At 38.6% G+C, this 15,041-nt stretch overlaps 1 protein-coding gene across 1 annotated transcript in view; it reads right to left on the reverse strand.

Annotated features, from left to right (window-relative positions):
• The window catches only part of LOC100927475 (pyrethroid hydrolase Ces2e), a 27,122-nt gene extending 12,081 nt beyond the window's left edge, over positions 1–15,041 (reverse strand). Inside the window, exons 1-6 of the mRNA XM_003758395.4 lie at positions 14,843–15,041; positions 9,816–10,020; positions 8,415–8,553; positions 4,926–5,059; positions 1,721–1,874; positions 493–597 (exon numbers count right to left, since the gene is read on the reverse strand). Of these exons, the coding sequence (XP_003758443.1) occupies positions 493–597; positions 1,721–1,874; positions 4,926–5,059; positions 8,415–8,553; positions 9,816–10,020; positions 14,843–14,912 (807 nt within the window). The 5' untranslated portion in view covers positions 14,913–15,041. The remainder of the gene's footprint in view (positions 1–492; positions 598–1,720; positions 1,875–4,925; positions 5,060–8,414; positions 8,554–9,815; positions 10,021–14,842) is intronic.

The following is a 15,041-nucleotide window of genomic DNA, read 5'->3' on the forward strand; positions in this document are numbered from 1 at the left end:
CCCAGTTTAGTCACCAACTCATGTGTGATCTTGAACAAGTCACAGAATGACAGAACTGTAGAAGGAACCTCACAGTTGACTTCATCTAATCTGTACCTGAGCACCTTTGAAGAACTTTTCCTGCTGTTCTGAGGTGTGTCAGAAAATAGAATTTGGAGTTAGAAGGAATTTTAGTCTAAATCTAATGCATTTTTACAGAAGAAACTGAGGCTTCAAAAAGGAAAATGACTTTCCTAAAATCACAGACATAGTAAGAAACAGAATCAGAAACTCAATCCTCCCTCTGTGTGCCTCAGTTTTTTCTTCTGCAAAATGAGGTAGTTGGATAATCTCTGTGATAACCTTTAGTTTGGACATTCGATAGCATTTCAGCATACTTTCTTATAACTCAGGAGAGCCCAAAAGTTGATGGAACTAGGCTAGGGGTTGGGAGATCAATAAACTTAAGGAATGATGAAAGGGATCTTAAAGACTAAAAGATAAGGAACTTACATTTGCAACCATTTCTGAGCTGGAAGAAATCAAGCCTGGGAGGATGGCCACACCACTCTGCATGATGGCCCTGTGGAACAACCCTTTGGACATGGGAGACAGAACCTGGAGGAGCAAAACACAGCAGAGGGGAAGAGGAAGCAGTTATGGGAGCCATAGACACTCCTGGATTAACAGAGACAGAGGAGACTGTGAGACTGAAAGTCAGGACTGTTACTTACCCTGCAGGCCATTCCCCTAAACTAACAATCTAGGGCAGTTACAAACAGAGACCTCTCTATGGGACTTTGGCCTTTGGGTCTTTTAGCACACTCAGGTCTATAACATAGACAAAAAAGAAGGCTAAATAGCCATGCTCATGGCCCAGGTGACTTTTAGGATGGTTTAGTAACAAGGTATGGTAAAATGCCAGTGCTCTTAACACAACAGTGCTATTCCTATGCCCTACCTCTTTATTAGATCACATTGTTTATTATTGTTTGTTTATTAATTATGAGAAAGTTCAAGGTTGTTGTTAGGATCAAATGACTCCAAATCTAACAGCTTTCCTCCCCATGATATCATGGGAATTTTTCACTTTCCCATCAGCTATTCTTTTTTAGCATTTTTCCATTGAAGTCTTCCTCCCATGCTTTATCACAGCCTGGAGGATATGTAAATAGTGCACAAACTTCTGGGGAAGGAAGGCTACCAAGACAAAAGCTCTTTGTCTTTAAACCCCCTGCCATATTGTATGTCTGTCATATAAGGGTCAACCATACTAAATTTTCATTGGCAAAAGATGGGAAAAAGCAGATCTGTGGTCACAGGTAATCATAAAGACCACTTGAGAAGGTACAGAGAGGTTCTGAACTGTATTGAGAAGAGATGCACCTCAGGGGCAAAATTGTGATTCCGTTGGGCTTTGAATAATTTCATCATTACCTTGTACGTTTATTTTCCTCTTACTCAAAGTTGGTAGTAAGCTTTTAGAAAGATCTAACTCATCTTCTCTTTCCAATAAAAACAGCTTGGATAATCTGTTGGGATTAGGGCAGGGGAATGTAGTGGGATCTCCAAATGAAAGGCAAAGAAAGGTACCAGCTTTAGAGAAATAAATCCTCAGCCTCAGTGGTTCTCAACAGGGGAAGAGAATAGAAGAAGAAGAAAAACTTAGATCTGTGAGACTAGATCTTGGGTTTGGCTACAAGAGGCTCCTTCAGGATGGGGTCATTTCTTTACCACCTACATGTGAAGAAACGCTAGTTCCTCCAGCAGATTCGCCAAAAATGGTCACACAGTTAGGATCTCCTCCAAAGTGAGCAATGTTCTTCTGGACCCACTTCAGGGCAGCCACCTGATCCAGGTAGCCCCAGTTGCCAGGTGCATACTCATCCCCAGTGCTAAAATACAGATAATAGACAAAAGTTTGAGAATTCTGAAGGAGAGCACCAGGTTCATAGGATTTGAGATTTAAAGACCAAATCATCCAGATCTGTTCCACCTCCACACCAGTTGTCTTGCCGCCATTCTCTCTTTCCCTTCCTTTATTTTTAAAAGTTCTCTTTCTGTTTTGTCTTCCCCAATTATAGTGACAAGTCAAATCAAGAAACATTTACCTAGTACTTATTATGTGCCAGGCACTATTCCAAACCCTGGGCAAACAAAAAAAGATAAGCATAGTCCCTGCCCTCATGAGTTTACAGTTTAATGGAGGAGACAGTATGGAAATAATTGCCAAATTATTGCCATTGCCAAATAAGAGCTATACTAATAGACTGGGAATGAGCCTATAGGAAAGACTCTTACATTAAAGAAGACAAGGAGAGGCTTTTTTCCTTAAAGGAATTTGAGGCAGTTCTAATCCTACTTTCTTCACAGATCTCCCCTCTTCCCATACCCCACTGTTAGGGCCTTTCTAGATTAAAAACCCCAGTTTGAGAATTTATAGAAAATTGATATTGGGGAAGCAAGCATCAGCATGAGCTTTATTACCATGTGGTGTACACTCAAAGTAGGATCTGAGTAGGTCAGTTTTATAAGTTTGACATTCAGCACCAGATGTGAGAGAGGGTATTCTGAATCAGACTGAGATGTGGTGGGGAAATTCCCCAGGATCACTTATTGATGCCAGACTTAGACACAACCAAGCAGTCAGCTGGGAGTCCATTCAGGAGCTGAGGTTATTCACAGTATCTGAATTTAAGTTAGAGGAGGGAGAAAGTACTGGCTGTCTGTTATTGCTTAAAGGTTTTATGATCCTTGGGACCACTTAGCCTGTGATCCAGATTGGAGATCTCTCATTTTTAACAACATGACACAATTTATTCAAAAATCATAACAGTTGCATCTTCCCCCTGAGATTACATTATATGTATTTTATATCTATTTATATGTTATCTTCCATTAGAATTGCATTCTCTGAGGGTAGAAATTGATTTTCTTTTCTATCCCAAGCACTTACCACAGTTGTTGGCATATAATAAATGCTTGAAAAAATGCTTATACAAATGCTTGTTGAGGACAGAGGAGAGACACAGATGTGTTTATAAGTTGGGGGGAAGCAGACAGAAGGAAGGGGAGAGGGGGATGAGGGGAAGGAGGGAGGAAGGAACAGAGGAAAAGAGAGAGAGAGAAGAAAAACAGAGAAAAGGGAGAGAGAAAATAGTGAAAATGAGAATAGTTGGAAAAGCAATTTTCTGAAGAAAACTGAATCGTGTATGTGTGTGTGTGTGTGTGTGTTAGTGTGTGTGTATAGAAAGCTTAGCCTTAGCAAAGGTTCTCCTCTTTGTGTAAGCTGGACATAAAGGAGGAGATAGTAATAAAAGCTATCTGACCAATGGGAGATAAGGAAGAGGGGAAAAGCTCAATGATAACTTCATTGCCACCCCCCCCCCCCAGCAAAATATAAAGTGAGGTTCTGAGTTGAGATGGTGAGGAGAGGAGGAACCATGAAAAACTTAAGGAAGATGCAAAGATTTAGAAAGATTCCCCTGGTGAATGAGGTTGTGAATTGATTATGAAGGTGCAAAAAGGTTGCCTTGTTATAGTGAGGACCCAGTAATATGTAACATTAATCTCTGTATGGATCCAGGCAACACGGTTTCATGATTTTTTTCTAGCTTTTTTCAGCAGTATGCAAGGAAGAGCAAAAGCAGAAGTAACCCATGGCTGAGGTTTGGCAAGGAAAGATTTATAATAGGATAAGGGGTCATTATAGAGATGAAGTATTTCAGTAAGGGATTAAAATGGAGAAAAAAGAAATTATAACTGGGCAGGGGTGATGGCCTGGTAATGAAGGGAAGGTGAGGGGATTGAATATCAAGGTGAGAATGAAGAACAATGTTAAGAGTTACAAGGCAGAAAATCTAGTGGAATGATAAAAGATTTTAACTGGATAGAGGAATTCCAGAGTTATTGAATATAGAAATGGAACATTCATGATTTATGGTAAAAATCAAAGGTGTTACCATCTCTGTATGTAGCTGAGGTAAGGTGGAGGAGTAGATTATGAGAAATAGATACATTGAAGAACTAGAAAGTTAGAAAGTTTAAGGGAATATCAATATGAATATTGAAGACTATCTTTATGAAAGTGGGAGGTGGGAAAGAGAGAAAAACTGTTTTTAAAAAAGGCACTAAATTCATTAAGAAAGTAAGATGGATATTCCAGAGCAGGAACTTTTTTCTTAAACTTTTTTTCACTCATGTTTCCTTTTTCCACAATAAATTTTTATGTAACCATGAGTGTATGGGTATGTAAAATGGCTATACAAATCAAACATTTACTAATAATAACTCATAATTTCACAACCCCCACATTCAGTTATGAGACCCATATGGGCTCATGAACCACAATTTAAGAGTTTGGGTTAGAGAATGGCAAATAACAGCTAATAGAACCCTTGATTGGATAATACATATGTGTTGAATGAACATGAAAGGAGAAGTTACTGAGTGATGGTGGTAGAGAGAATCTGAAAGTGGTAGTGGGAAACAAGGAGTATTTTGGCATCCCTGTGTTGGAGGTATAATTGAAAATGCAAATAGTACTGGAAATAATCACTTACATAAAGAAAAAAGAGTCAGATTTTAGTGAACCCAAGTACATAGAAAGGGTAAAAAGGGAAAGAGGAAAATAAGTTTGTTACTTATGGAGCAGGCACTCTAGAGAACACAATGAAAGAAATAAGCAACTTTAGAAATAAAGTTCTTTCTTTTTACAGAAAAGTGATGCTTGAAAAGTTAATGTAATCATGAGCTTCATTATTATACAATGCAGTAGGCTGAGTAAACACAGTAGGCCATCTTGTTTTCTTGTTCTGAATCCCCAGAACTTAGTACAGTGCCTGGTGTTTAATAAATGTACCTGCTGTCTGTCTGCTGATCTATCTGTCTATCATCTGAAAGCTCATCAGGGCTTGTACTTCCATTTTACTGGGATCATATCTTACCTGAAGAATCCAAGGATGTTCAGTCTATACTGAATGGTCACCACTATTACATTCTGGGAAGCAGACAATATCGAACCATCATACATGGAAGCAGAGCCAATAACGAGACCACCACCATGGATCCACACCATCACCTGCAGGAATCAGATATAGTTTTTCTTACACGGACAAAGCCTATATATAGTTAGGCTCCCTTGCTCAACAGGAAAATACTGTATCTTATTATCTTGTGACCCTCAAGAAAGTAGCTCTAAATGTGAGTGAATTCACTCATAAGACATGGTATATCTAGAATGGACAGACTATGCATCAGAGCTACTCTCAGATAAAAGTCTACTTGGCTTTACTCAAAAGCAATTTAGATCCTCCTTGGAATCTTCCTGGCAGACCCAGTTCCCTGAGGTTCTCCTGCTGCCAAAGACACACACACACAGGGCAAAACACTTTCTTCTAAAGGATCCTTCTTTCCCCTTGAAACAGGAAAAAAAGACATGACTTCTTTCTAAGGGACACAAACCCAACCAGACAATAGAGAATAAGCTATGGGCAATAAGCTCTCCATGTCACATCATCTTGTGGGTGTTTCAACTGTAGCCCAGAGAACTTTTTTATGTAACCATAAAACTGCTCTCCCAAAGCCAAGATATGTTGTTTGAATAGATTACCAGAAATATTGTCTTTTTTCTTTTATTGGTTTTTTTCTTTATGGAATAAAAAAAACATTTCCATAGCACAATATGATTTAAAAAAGATTACTGCACATGAAACTGAAAATCTACATACAACTTGCTATTCTTTTAAAATATATAACAAAATTATCAAAGTAAATTTCTTTCCTTTTTCTTTTTTTGTCTTATAAGTTACTTTATAGGGAGAAGTTTTAACTGATTGAAAACTCCTTCTTTAACCCTTCTCCTTCCAATAAGCCTGTGTTTAATCCCTACATTGTGGAGGTGTGGTTGCAAGAAGAGATGTCATTTCAATTTTATTTCACTGACACCAGAGATCATACTCCATCTTCACTTTGGAAAATCACAGTAACTTTCAATCAAAGTTAAGCTATGGTGAGGGAACATTAGGAAACCAGAACGACTATGAGGCCCAGAAAAGTTTAGTTCACTCATAATAAATAGTAGAGCTGGGCTTTGATCTCAGGAATTCTTATTCTAAACCCTATGTTCTTTTCACTATTCTATCCAGTCTGTTTGCTACTGCATCCATCTCTCCTCCAACTCTCCATATAAAACAGCTCTAAGATTCTAAGTTGCAAAAGATTGTGCCTCTTTTCATCAATAGAGGAAGCTTCCACCAGTAAAGCTGTCTACAACAATGAAATGATTGGAATGGACAGCACGAGAAGTGTTTTAAATGTCAAACTTTATCAATGCTTTGCTGTTCTTTAGTAGTAATAACCTTCAGCAGAAATTGGTATTGATGACATGTGAGAAATTGAGGGTTGAGAGATCCCCTAACAGCAATGGGATCCCCTTGGCCTGTAGCAGACTTTGTGATTTGAAACCCCAATGAATACAGGTAAGAGGTTTGTGGCAAAGAATGGGTTTATTTATGCTAAGAAAACAGCTTTCTTAGAGGGCAAACTCCTCTTAGGAATTAGCAAAGGTGGATTGAAAGGCCTTCGGGTTTTATCAGGTTTTCCCTAGACCCCCAGTCTGGGAGCAGTTGGAAGGACTAATCTCCAACTCAATAGAGGGCGGTGATTATGCCCCTGGCCAAGATCTTTGATTGAATGAGATTACTTATTTTGGAGTTTCCCCTAGGAGGGTGGAGCCCCTCCCAGAGGCCAGGAGGGTTTGAGAGCAGGACCACCTTTCCCCCTGAAAGGGACACAGTTTACATTAGGTCCTTTCCAACTCTTCCCCCCAAAAGATCTCAGTTTATATCAGTATTATTCCAGATCATAGAACTAACTCCCTGAAGTTTTTTCAATCATTTTCAGTTATGACCAAGTCTCTATGATCCCATTTAGGGTTTTCTTGGCAAAGCTCCTGGAGTGGTTTGCCACTTCTTTCTCCAGCTCATTTTACAGATGCAAAAACTAAGGTAACTAGGATTAAGGGACTTGTCTAGGATTAAGGGACTTGTCTAGGATCATGCAACTACAAAGTATCTGAGGCCAGATTGGAACTGAGGAAAATTACTCTTCCTGACTCCAAAACTAGTACTCTATCAACTGTGCCACCTACACAACTTGAAACTATACACAGGTAGATTTCAGTGAGAGAAATAATTTATTTGGACCTTCTACTCTATTCCAATTAGTATTAATCAAATTGATAGAATTACATCAAAGTTCTGTATGCAAGGCCCTAGATCAGTGAGCTGCAGATTATAAATTCCCTTGCTTAATTATGAGAAGTTAGCTAAAAGCCTTCCATCCTTGTTTTGCCTTGTGATGGTGACCAAGCCCAGCATGGCAGAGATTATGATTACACGGGAAATCCCCCCAAATATTTTTGTACCTCTGGACCAATCACTTGTTCAATAAGAGTAGATGGCCATCTTATGACCATTTAGGTCACTAACTGTGAGCTTCTGCTGTGACCTGTTTCCTTCTGCTCAAATTAAGAAGACTATCCATCTTATGTGGAGATACTCCTTGCTTCATCCAACTTGTGACCCTGCTGACATATTGCTTATTTTAGCTTATACATCACATGTCAATCAAAAGAATTATTCTCTATTTGGTAAAATTGGTCTGGAATGACTGACATCTCTTCCTATAAAAATAGGGCCCAGAAGAAGGTGACATCTTAGATCATGAGGAAGATCTGAATTCTACTTCATTAGAGGGAACCATGGACCCTTTAATAAAGTGTCATTGGCTCAGACCTTTCCCTCAGTCTCTCTTATTGTAGGTGGGATAATTTTAATCTCTACATCAGTCTCATAGAAGCAAACATTTCCTAACAATATGAGTTGTTGCCCAAGAGAAGAATGCATTGCTTTGGGAAGTAGTGAGCTCCCTGACCCAGAGGACTTCAGGAAAGGCTAAAGGACTTGTCAGAGATGTTTAGAGAAGATGACTGCTCCCATGCTGGTGGGATAAAGCAACCCCTAAAATCTCATCCAGTACTAATGCCCTAATTCTCTCTTTTAAAAAATAATTTTTTATAAAGCCTTTTATTTTCAAAACATATGCATGGATAATTTGACAATATTGACCCTTGCATAGCCTTGTGTTTCAGATTTTCTCCTCCTTCCCCCCACCCCCTCTCCTAGATGGCAAGCAACCCAATATATGTTAAACATGTTAAAATATATGTTAAATCCAATACGTATAAACATATTTATACAATTCTCTTGCTGCACAAAAAAATCAAAGTAAATTAGTAAGAAAACAAAATGCAAATGAACAACAAAAAGAGTGAGAATGTTATATTGTAATCCACATTCAGTTCCTACACTCCTGTAGTGTAGATGTAATGCTCTATTTCTCATCCAATGTGGAAATGATAGAGATTTGCTTACTGGCAATCTGTTCCCCTTCTCTGCGTGGTCAGGAACATAGATGTTGAGGTACAAACAGTCTTCAGAATTGGCAGTAGTAGGGATGTTTATTTTCGCAGTTCTGGAAGCTTTTTCTAGGATACTGACATCCTGCAAACATCTAAAAACACAAGAGATGACCAATCTGAATAGAATCACAGGGGGATAATGATTATAACTTGTATCTATCAATATAGTGCTTTGAGGTTTACAAAGCACTTTATAAACCTGATTTCATTTGGCCTCACATTAACCTTGAGAGGTAGGTGCTATTATTATCCCTAATTTACAGATGAGGAAACTGAGATAGAGAGAGGTGCAATGATTTGCAAGCATTTCACAGCTTCTTATACAATCACTTTTCTTGTTCATTGTTTATTGAAATAGTTGGGTTTGTTGGTGATTGTTAAGTTTGAAACAAAGTACTTTTTTAAATTTAAAGAACAAATGAATATGGAATCCAAATAGATACTAAATGAACAAATCAGTGTGTCATACAGTGTGATTGTATGGCAGAAATGATAAATGTGAAGAATTTGGAAAAACTGGTGCAGATCACTGAAAGTAGAACTAGACCAAAATGGACAATGACTAAAGAATTTTTAGAGCAAAATTGTTGACTGCTGTTTGTATTAGTTGGATTTTCTCTCTTACAGAAGAGTATTATGTTGAGGGGTAGGACATAGGCTGGGGTATGAAATGGAGAATAATCGTGGTCTCCAATGCAAAAGGCATGAAAGTGTTTAAAAACGAAAACTAGGATTCAGATTCAAGTCCCCTAAAATCTCCTCCCACTTCTGAACCTATCACTCTGTGAGTTCTGGCTTTGTTATTTACTAGCTTTGGGATCTTGAGTGAGCCACTTAATAGCTGTGGTAGTTCTGTTGTATCTAATTCGTCATGACTTTGCAAGGAATTTTCTTAATGGAGATATTGGAATAATTTGCTATTTCCTTCTCCAGTTCAATTTTATAGATGAAGAAACTGAGGCAACTAAAGTTAAGTGACATCCAGGGTTACATAGCTAGTGTTTGAGGTCAGATTTGAATTCAGGTCTTTCTGTCTCTAGACCCATTATTCTATCTACCAAGCCTCCAGGCTGTTTCTTATATCTATTAGCATTTCTTTTTTTATCTGTAACAATATGTGTATTTACTACTCACGTATTTTTCTGAAATCTGTTACTATCTAAAATCCAAATAAATGTGATCTATTATCATTAAATAATTATTTGAGTCCTCACAGCCCAGGGGGAGATACATATCTTCAACAAATATTTATCAAATGTCTACTCTGGGCAAGCACACAGAGATAAAAAGCTGGATAAGATGTGATGGTGTACTGTGATCATTTGGAAAGAGAAGGATAAAGGGAGGTGCTTACATAGGTGGATGAGAAGTTGCATCTCTCACATTGCTCCAAGAATCTGGTGGTTGTGGAGGAGAAAACCTCAGGGCCCCCACAGGGGGTTTGGCAAAAGGGATTCCTAGGAAAATATTGACATCTTTGTCAATGCCTTTGATACTGATCTTACTTCCTTGGATCTGTCCAGATTCAGTAGTCCTGATGAGGTCATCAGCATTATACCCTGTGAACAAAGGGACAGAGGATTAAAGTGATGTTCAAATGTCCCATTCCCCCACCTCCAGCATTTGTAATTAGATGAGAATGAAAGCCTCCTCTCATTTCTGTCATGATTCTTTTTATCTCCCTTAAAATTCTCCAGCAATGGGTAACTCACTAGAGAGAAGGACCATTTCCACTTTTAGACTGCTCTGGCATTAACTTTGGAGCTGTCCAGCTTTGGGAATGCTGAGTCTCAAAATCAAAGCAACTGCTGCCCAACAACCCCAATTTAGGAAAACAGAGCAAACAAATTAGTGCCATATAGTTTATCAATATTAACTAATTGAAAAAAGACTTAATGAGTACCTATTATGGTTAATGCCCTCAGCTCTGAATTGAGGATAAAATGCACAAATGTACATTCTCTTAGAGAATAATAATCTGTGCACCAATAACTAGGAATATAAGGGAGAGATATAATGGAGAGGTCCTGGCAAAAAGCTATGAAAAGATAAAAGGAGGGTCAAGAAAAGTTCTGCAACAAGCTGGGTCTTTAATAAAGGGTCTTAAAGAAAACTAGCTGGGGGAAGTGCTTTCTGGGTATGGGAAAGAGAGAAGACAAAGGAAGGAGACAGGATAGGGCAGAACAAGAAAGGCAGACGGAATGTAGCTACTTTGGACTATATTGGACTACATTAGCTATATTGGTATGTATCAGGAAATGTAGTGTTCTCTTCTTTTCTAAAATATAATGGTTCTCTGAGAGCAGATTTCTTGGGGGGGCTTCTGGAGGCAGACTTAGTTTCAGTTGAGTGTAATAATCACCTCAAATGCAGCCAGCTGTTAAAAGTTCAAATCTTTTATTGCCTCCTTTATAATAGCCTGGTTAGTTTTCTTAGAGGCCTATCTCCCTGCTTGGTTCTAAGAGCTCTTGCAGCTTGTCCTTTGCCTCTGCCAGCTTCAGCCTCCAGCTCTGAATCTCCAGTTCTCAATCTCCCAACTGAATTCTGGCTCTATCCGTCTCTTCAACTGACTCCTCCACTGATTCCTCCACTCACTCCTCACTGAGGCTCCAAGAGCTTCTTTATATATGATTTCTTAAAGGTGTGAACCCAAAGGTTGACTCCTACTCCAAGAGAGTGGGATTGTGGGTTCCTGACTTGTGAATCTTGAACTTGTGAACTCTAATGCTAATGTGTGATCTCTCAAAGGTGTAAACATAAGCATTGTTTCTATCAATTCCAGCAAGTTAACATCTTGTTTCAAGTTCTGGCCCATAACATCTCCCACTTTCTTTTGATTTAGAACATGAGGTGGTCATGACCTGTCTGACTTGTCAAGGAGGTGAGAACACCAAAAAAGGTGATCACATCTTCCTTGACTGCTGAAAAAAGAAGTGAAAACACCATAAAAAGGAGGTGGTCACACCCTCCCTGACTTCTCAGGAAGGGAGATGAAAACACCAAAGGAAATGGGAAATCAAATCAGATTAGTGGGTTTCTGAAGGGACTCACTTGAAACAGGTATACATAAATCCATCAATATGGGAGATATTACACATAATTACATAAATTACATAACCACGTAGCAATATGATACAGGCTACTAGTGATGAAACAAATAACATGAATCATCATGAGAATTTAAGTCTCATGTCTATAAGTCTTAGAAATAGTCCAAAAGGAATCCATTGTCCATTAGTTCATGTGCCAAGAATCCAATAATTCCTGCAAGCTTTGAAGTACTGCAATAGTCTCATCAACAATTTTTCATCTCAAGGAATCCAATGATTTCTGCTGGTTTTCAAGTCCTTGGAACAGTCTCATCTTGTGTCAGCTTGGTCAGCCATGCTCTTTCAGTGTCAGATGTTTCTTAAATCTTCTCCTTTGTTTTGAGGTTTTTCTCCTTTTCCATCTCTTTCCACGTGCTCATAAAAATATAAGTAAACCCTTTCTCCCAATCAGTTAACCTATCTAATTCCTTTCTATTTACCACTTTTGGGATTTTTCCTCATCATCTGGCCATTATATTGAAGCTGTTTGCACTGGACACTGCCCTATTTGGGTTAAAAAGCCTGTATTCTCCCCAATTGTAATCTTTTTCTGCCATGTGATTACTTTTAGGCTGATTGATCACATCAGAGTCCTGACTGTCTAAAGACTCTCTGGGTGTAACCTCAGCGGCCATCATGCCCCATTTGTCTTTTGTATGATATCTTGGAGCTGGGCCCTGTCTCTCATTTCTCTGGGTCAATCTACATTCGGAGGCCCAGTGGAAGCCTCGGTTGCATTTTGGACATAGGGTTTGGGGTTTTCTCTCACCCTGTCTTCTCACTCTATCTTTGTACCTACACTGAGTTCTCAGATGTCCAACTTTTTTACACTGAAAACATCGATGAGTTTCTCTAGAAGTCCCTTGCCAAGAGGGACCCTGTTTCCCATGTTCATCATAGTCTGGGTATAATAAGCATTTGTGCCCACTGTGGCATAGTGTCTTATGATCTCCTCTAAAGGAGCATCTTTGTGTAGTCCCCATATAATTCTTTTGCAAACCTCATTGGCATTTTCCTTAGCTAGATGTCTGGTCATTATTTCTGTAGCTGCATTTTCTCCAATGGTTCTTGTTACAGCTGTTTGCAAACGTCCCACAAAATCCGCAAAGGGTTCATTGGGACCTTGTTCTATTTTTGTGAAGGCTTTACCTCCATCTTTCTGTCCAAGGAGGAAACTTCAAGCTTTTATTGCAGCCTTAGAAATTTGCTCATACACTGTTATGGGATAATCAATCTGTTCTGAATTCTCTCCATACTGACCTTCACCAGCTAGTTGGTCATTTGTACATTAACTCCCATTTGCCTATTGCGTCTGGCTTGACTCCTACATAATTCATGATACTCTGAAAGCCACAAGAAGTTTTGTTCAGGTTCTAAACATGTCCTAGCTATAGATTTCCAATCACTTGGGGTTAAGATTTCATAAGACAAACTATCTAGTAACATCTTAACATAAGATGATGTAGCCTCATGAAGAGTGCAACCCTTTTTCAAAATGGGAAATCAAATCAGATTAGCGGGTTTCTGAAGGGGTTCACTTGAAACAGGTATACATAAATTCAAGAATATGGGAGGTATTACACATAATTACATAAATTACATAAGCACATAGCAATATAACACAGGCTAGTAGTGATGTAACAACATGAATCAACATGAAGAATTTATACATGCCCATAAGTTCTAGAAATAGTCCAAAAGAAATCTATTGTCCATTTGTTCATGTGCCAGGAATCCAATAATTCCTGTAAGCTTCTATCAGTTCCAGTGAGTTAACACCTTGTTTCAAGTTCTGGCCTATAACAAGAAAGACTCATTTCTCTGAACTCAAATCCAGATGTAGATTGGCGATATGAATCTGAGCAAGTCACTTAATCCTATTGGCCTGTTTCCTTATCTATAAAATGAGCTGGGGAAGGAAATGACAAACCAACACTAATATCTTTGCCAGAAAACCCCAAGTGGGGTTACAAAGAATTGAATATGATTGAACAAATGTAAATGGAATAATAAGTGATAAGGCTGGGATGCAGAGTACTGGATTGGGACTTGGAAGATAGGGGTTCAAATCACAGCGCTTCCATTTACTGCCCAAGTGAACTGATAATTTCTTTCTCTTCCCTAAACCTATTTCCCACCTTTGATTAAATGGGAAAGGGGCTTTGAATTCAGTGGTTCTTAAGATTTTCCCCAGTTTTCTGTCCTAAGAATCCAGGAGCTATAGACTGCACACTCTGCCTGGCTCAAGAATATAAGGATCAGGAATGCCTCTGAAAGATTAGCACTTCTGACACCAAAGTCCAATCTAATATAAACTGTATGGGAATGACTTTAACTTACATTAAATGTTGGTTTAAGCTTCCCTTCTACCATAATAATGGTGTGGGAGCATAAAAACAAAGAAATAACTTAAACACTCAAGCTTCTGGGATAAGAACTATTTGATAAAAGCTGATGAGAAAACTGGAAAATAGTATGGCAGAAACTAGGCATAGATCACCATCTCACACTGTCTACCAAGATAAGATCAAAATAGATACATGAACTAGACATAAAAAGTGATACCATAAGCAAATTAGGAGAGCAAGGAATAATTTGCCTGTCATATATATGGTGAAGAGAAGACTTGATGACCCTTTAAAGGAAAACTAGAGAGCATTATGAAACACAAAATGGATAATTTTAATTGCATTAAATTTAAAAAGTGCACCAAAAACCCAATGCAATCAAGAAGGAAAATAGAAAGCTAATATTTCTGAGAAAGGCCTCATTTCTATAATAGAGAACTTAATTGAATTTATCAAGAATACAATGAAAAAGTTTTAAGGAATATAATAGATGTTGAAATTATCTTACATTTAATTGGAAAAAATGAAATATTTAAAGGAAAGGAAAGGAAAAGAGAAAGAAAAAAAGAGGGAAAGGAAAGGAAAGGAAAGGAAAGGAAAGAAGTAAGCTGTGCTGCATGTTCTTACACAGATGCCAAGGTACTATTTTCAGGCTGTAAAACGATCCTCTCCTCAATCTTCACGCTTATCTAACCTACTTGAAAATGACTCAGCTTTCCTTATCCCCATCTCCCACCAGCTACCGATATAATATACATGTAGGGGACATCAATTTCTCAAGAGCAAACCTACTTCAGCCCCCCGAAAGAAAATTAACAATAATCCTTTACCCCTAGTCCATGCATAAGCCCAATAACTCCAATGGGATAATCAAAGACTCCTTCTATTTCCCCGCCAGAAATCATCCCCTACTTTCCCAGGGTCAGCCTGGCTGAGCTGCTCACCTGAGGCTTGAATCAGGAGGCCCAGGACCCCCAAAGTCAAGACCTTGGGCAACACAGAAGTCGTCCACATCTTTTCCTCTGTACAGTCTGGTTATGTCTAATCAGATTCCAAGCCTAGGCTTTAAAACAAAAAGAACTGGATCAAAGGTCACTCCAGGAGAACTGGGGCTAAAGGCTGCTAACTGAACTTCATGATCAG

The sequence above is a fragment of the Sarcophilus harrisii genome, chromosome 2 (assembly GCF_902635505.1).
Source record: "Sarcophilus harrisii chromosome 2, mSarHar1.11, whole genome shotgun sequence".
In the NCBI taxonomy this organism is placed as follows: domain Eukaryota; kingdom Metazoa; phylum Chordata; class Mammalia; order Dasyuromorphia; family Dasyuridae; genus Sarcophilus; species Sarcophilus harrisii.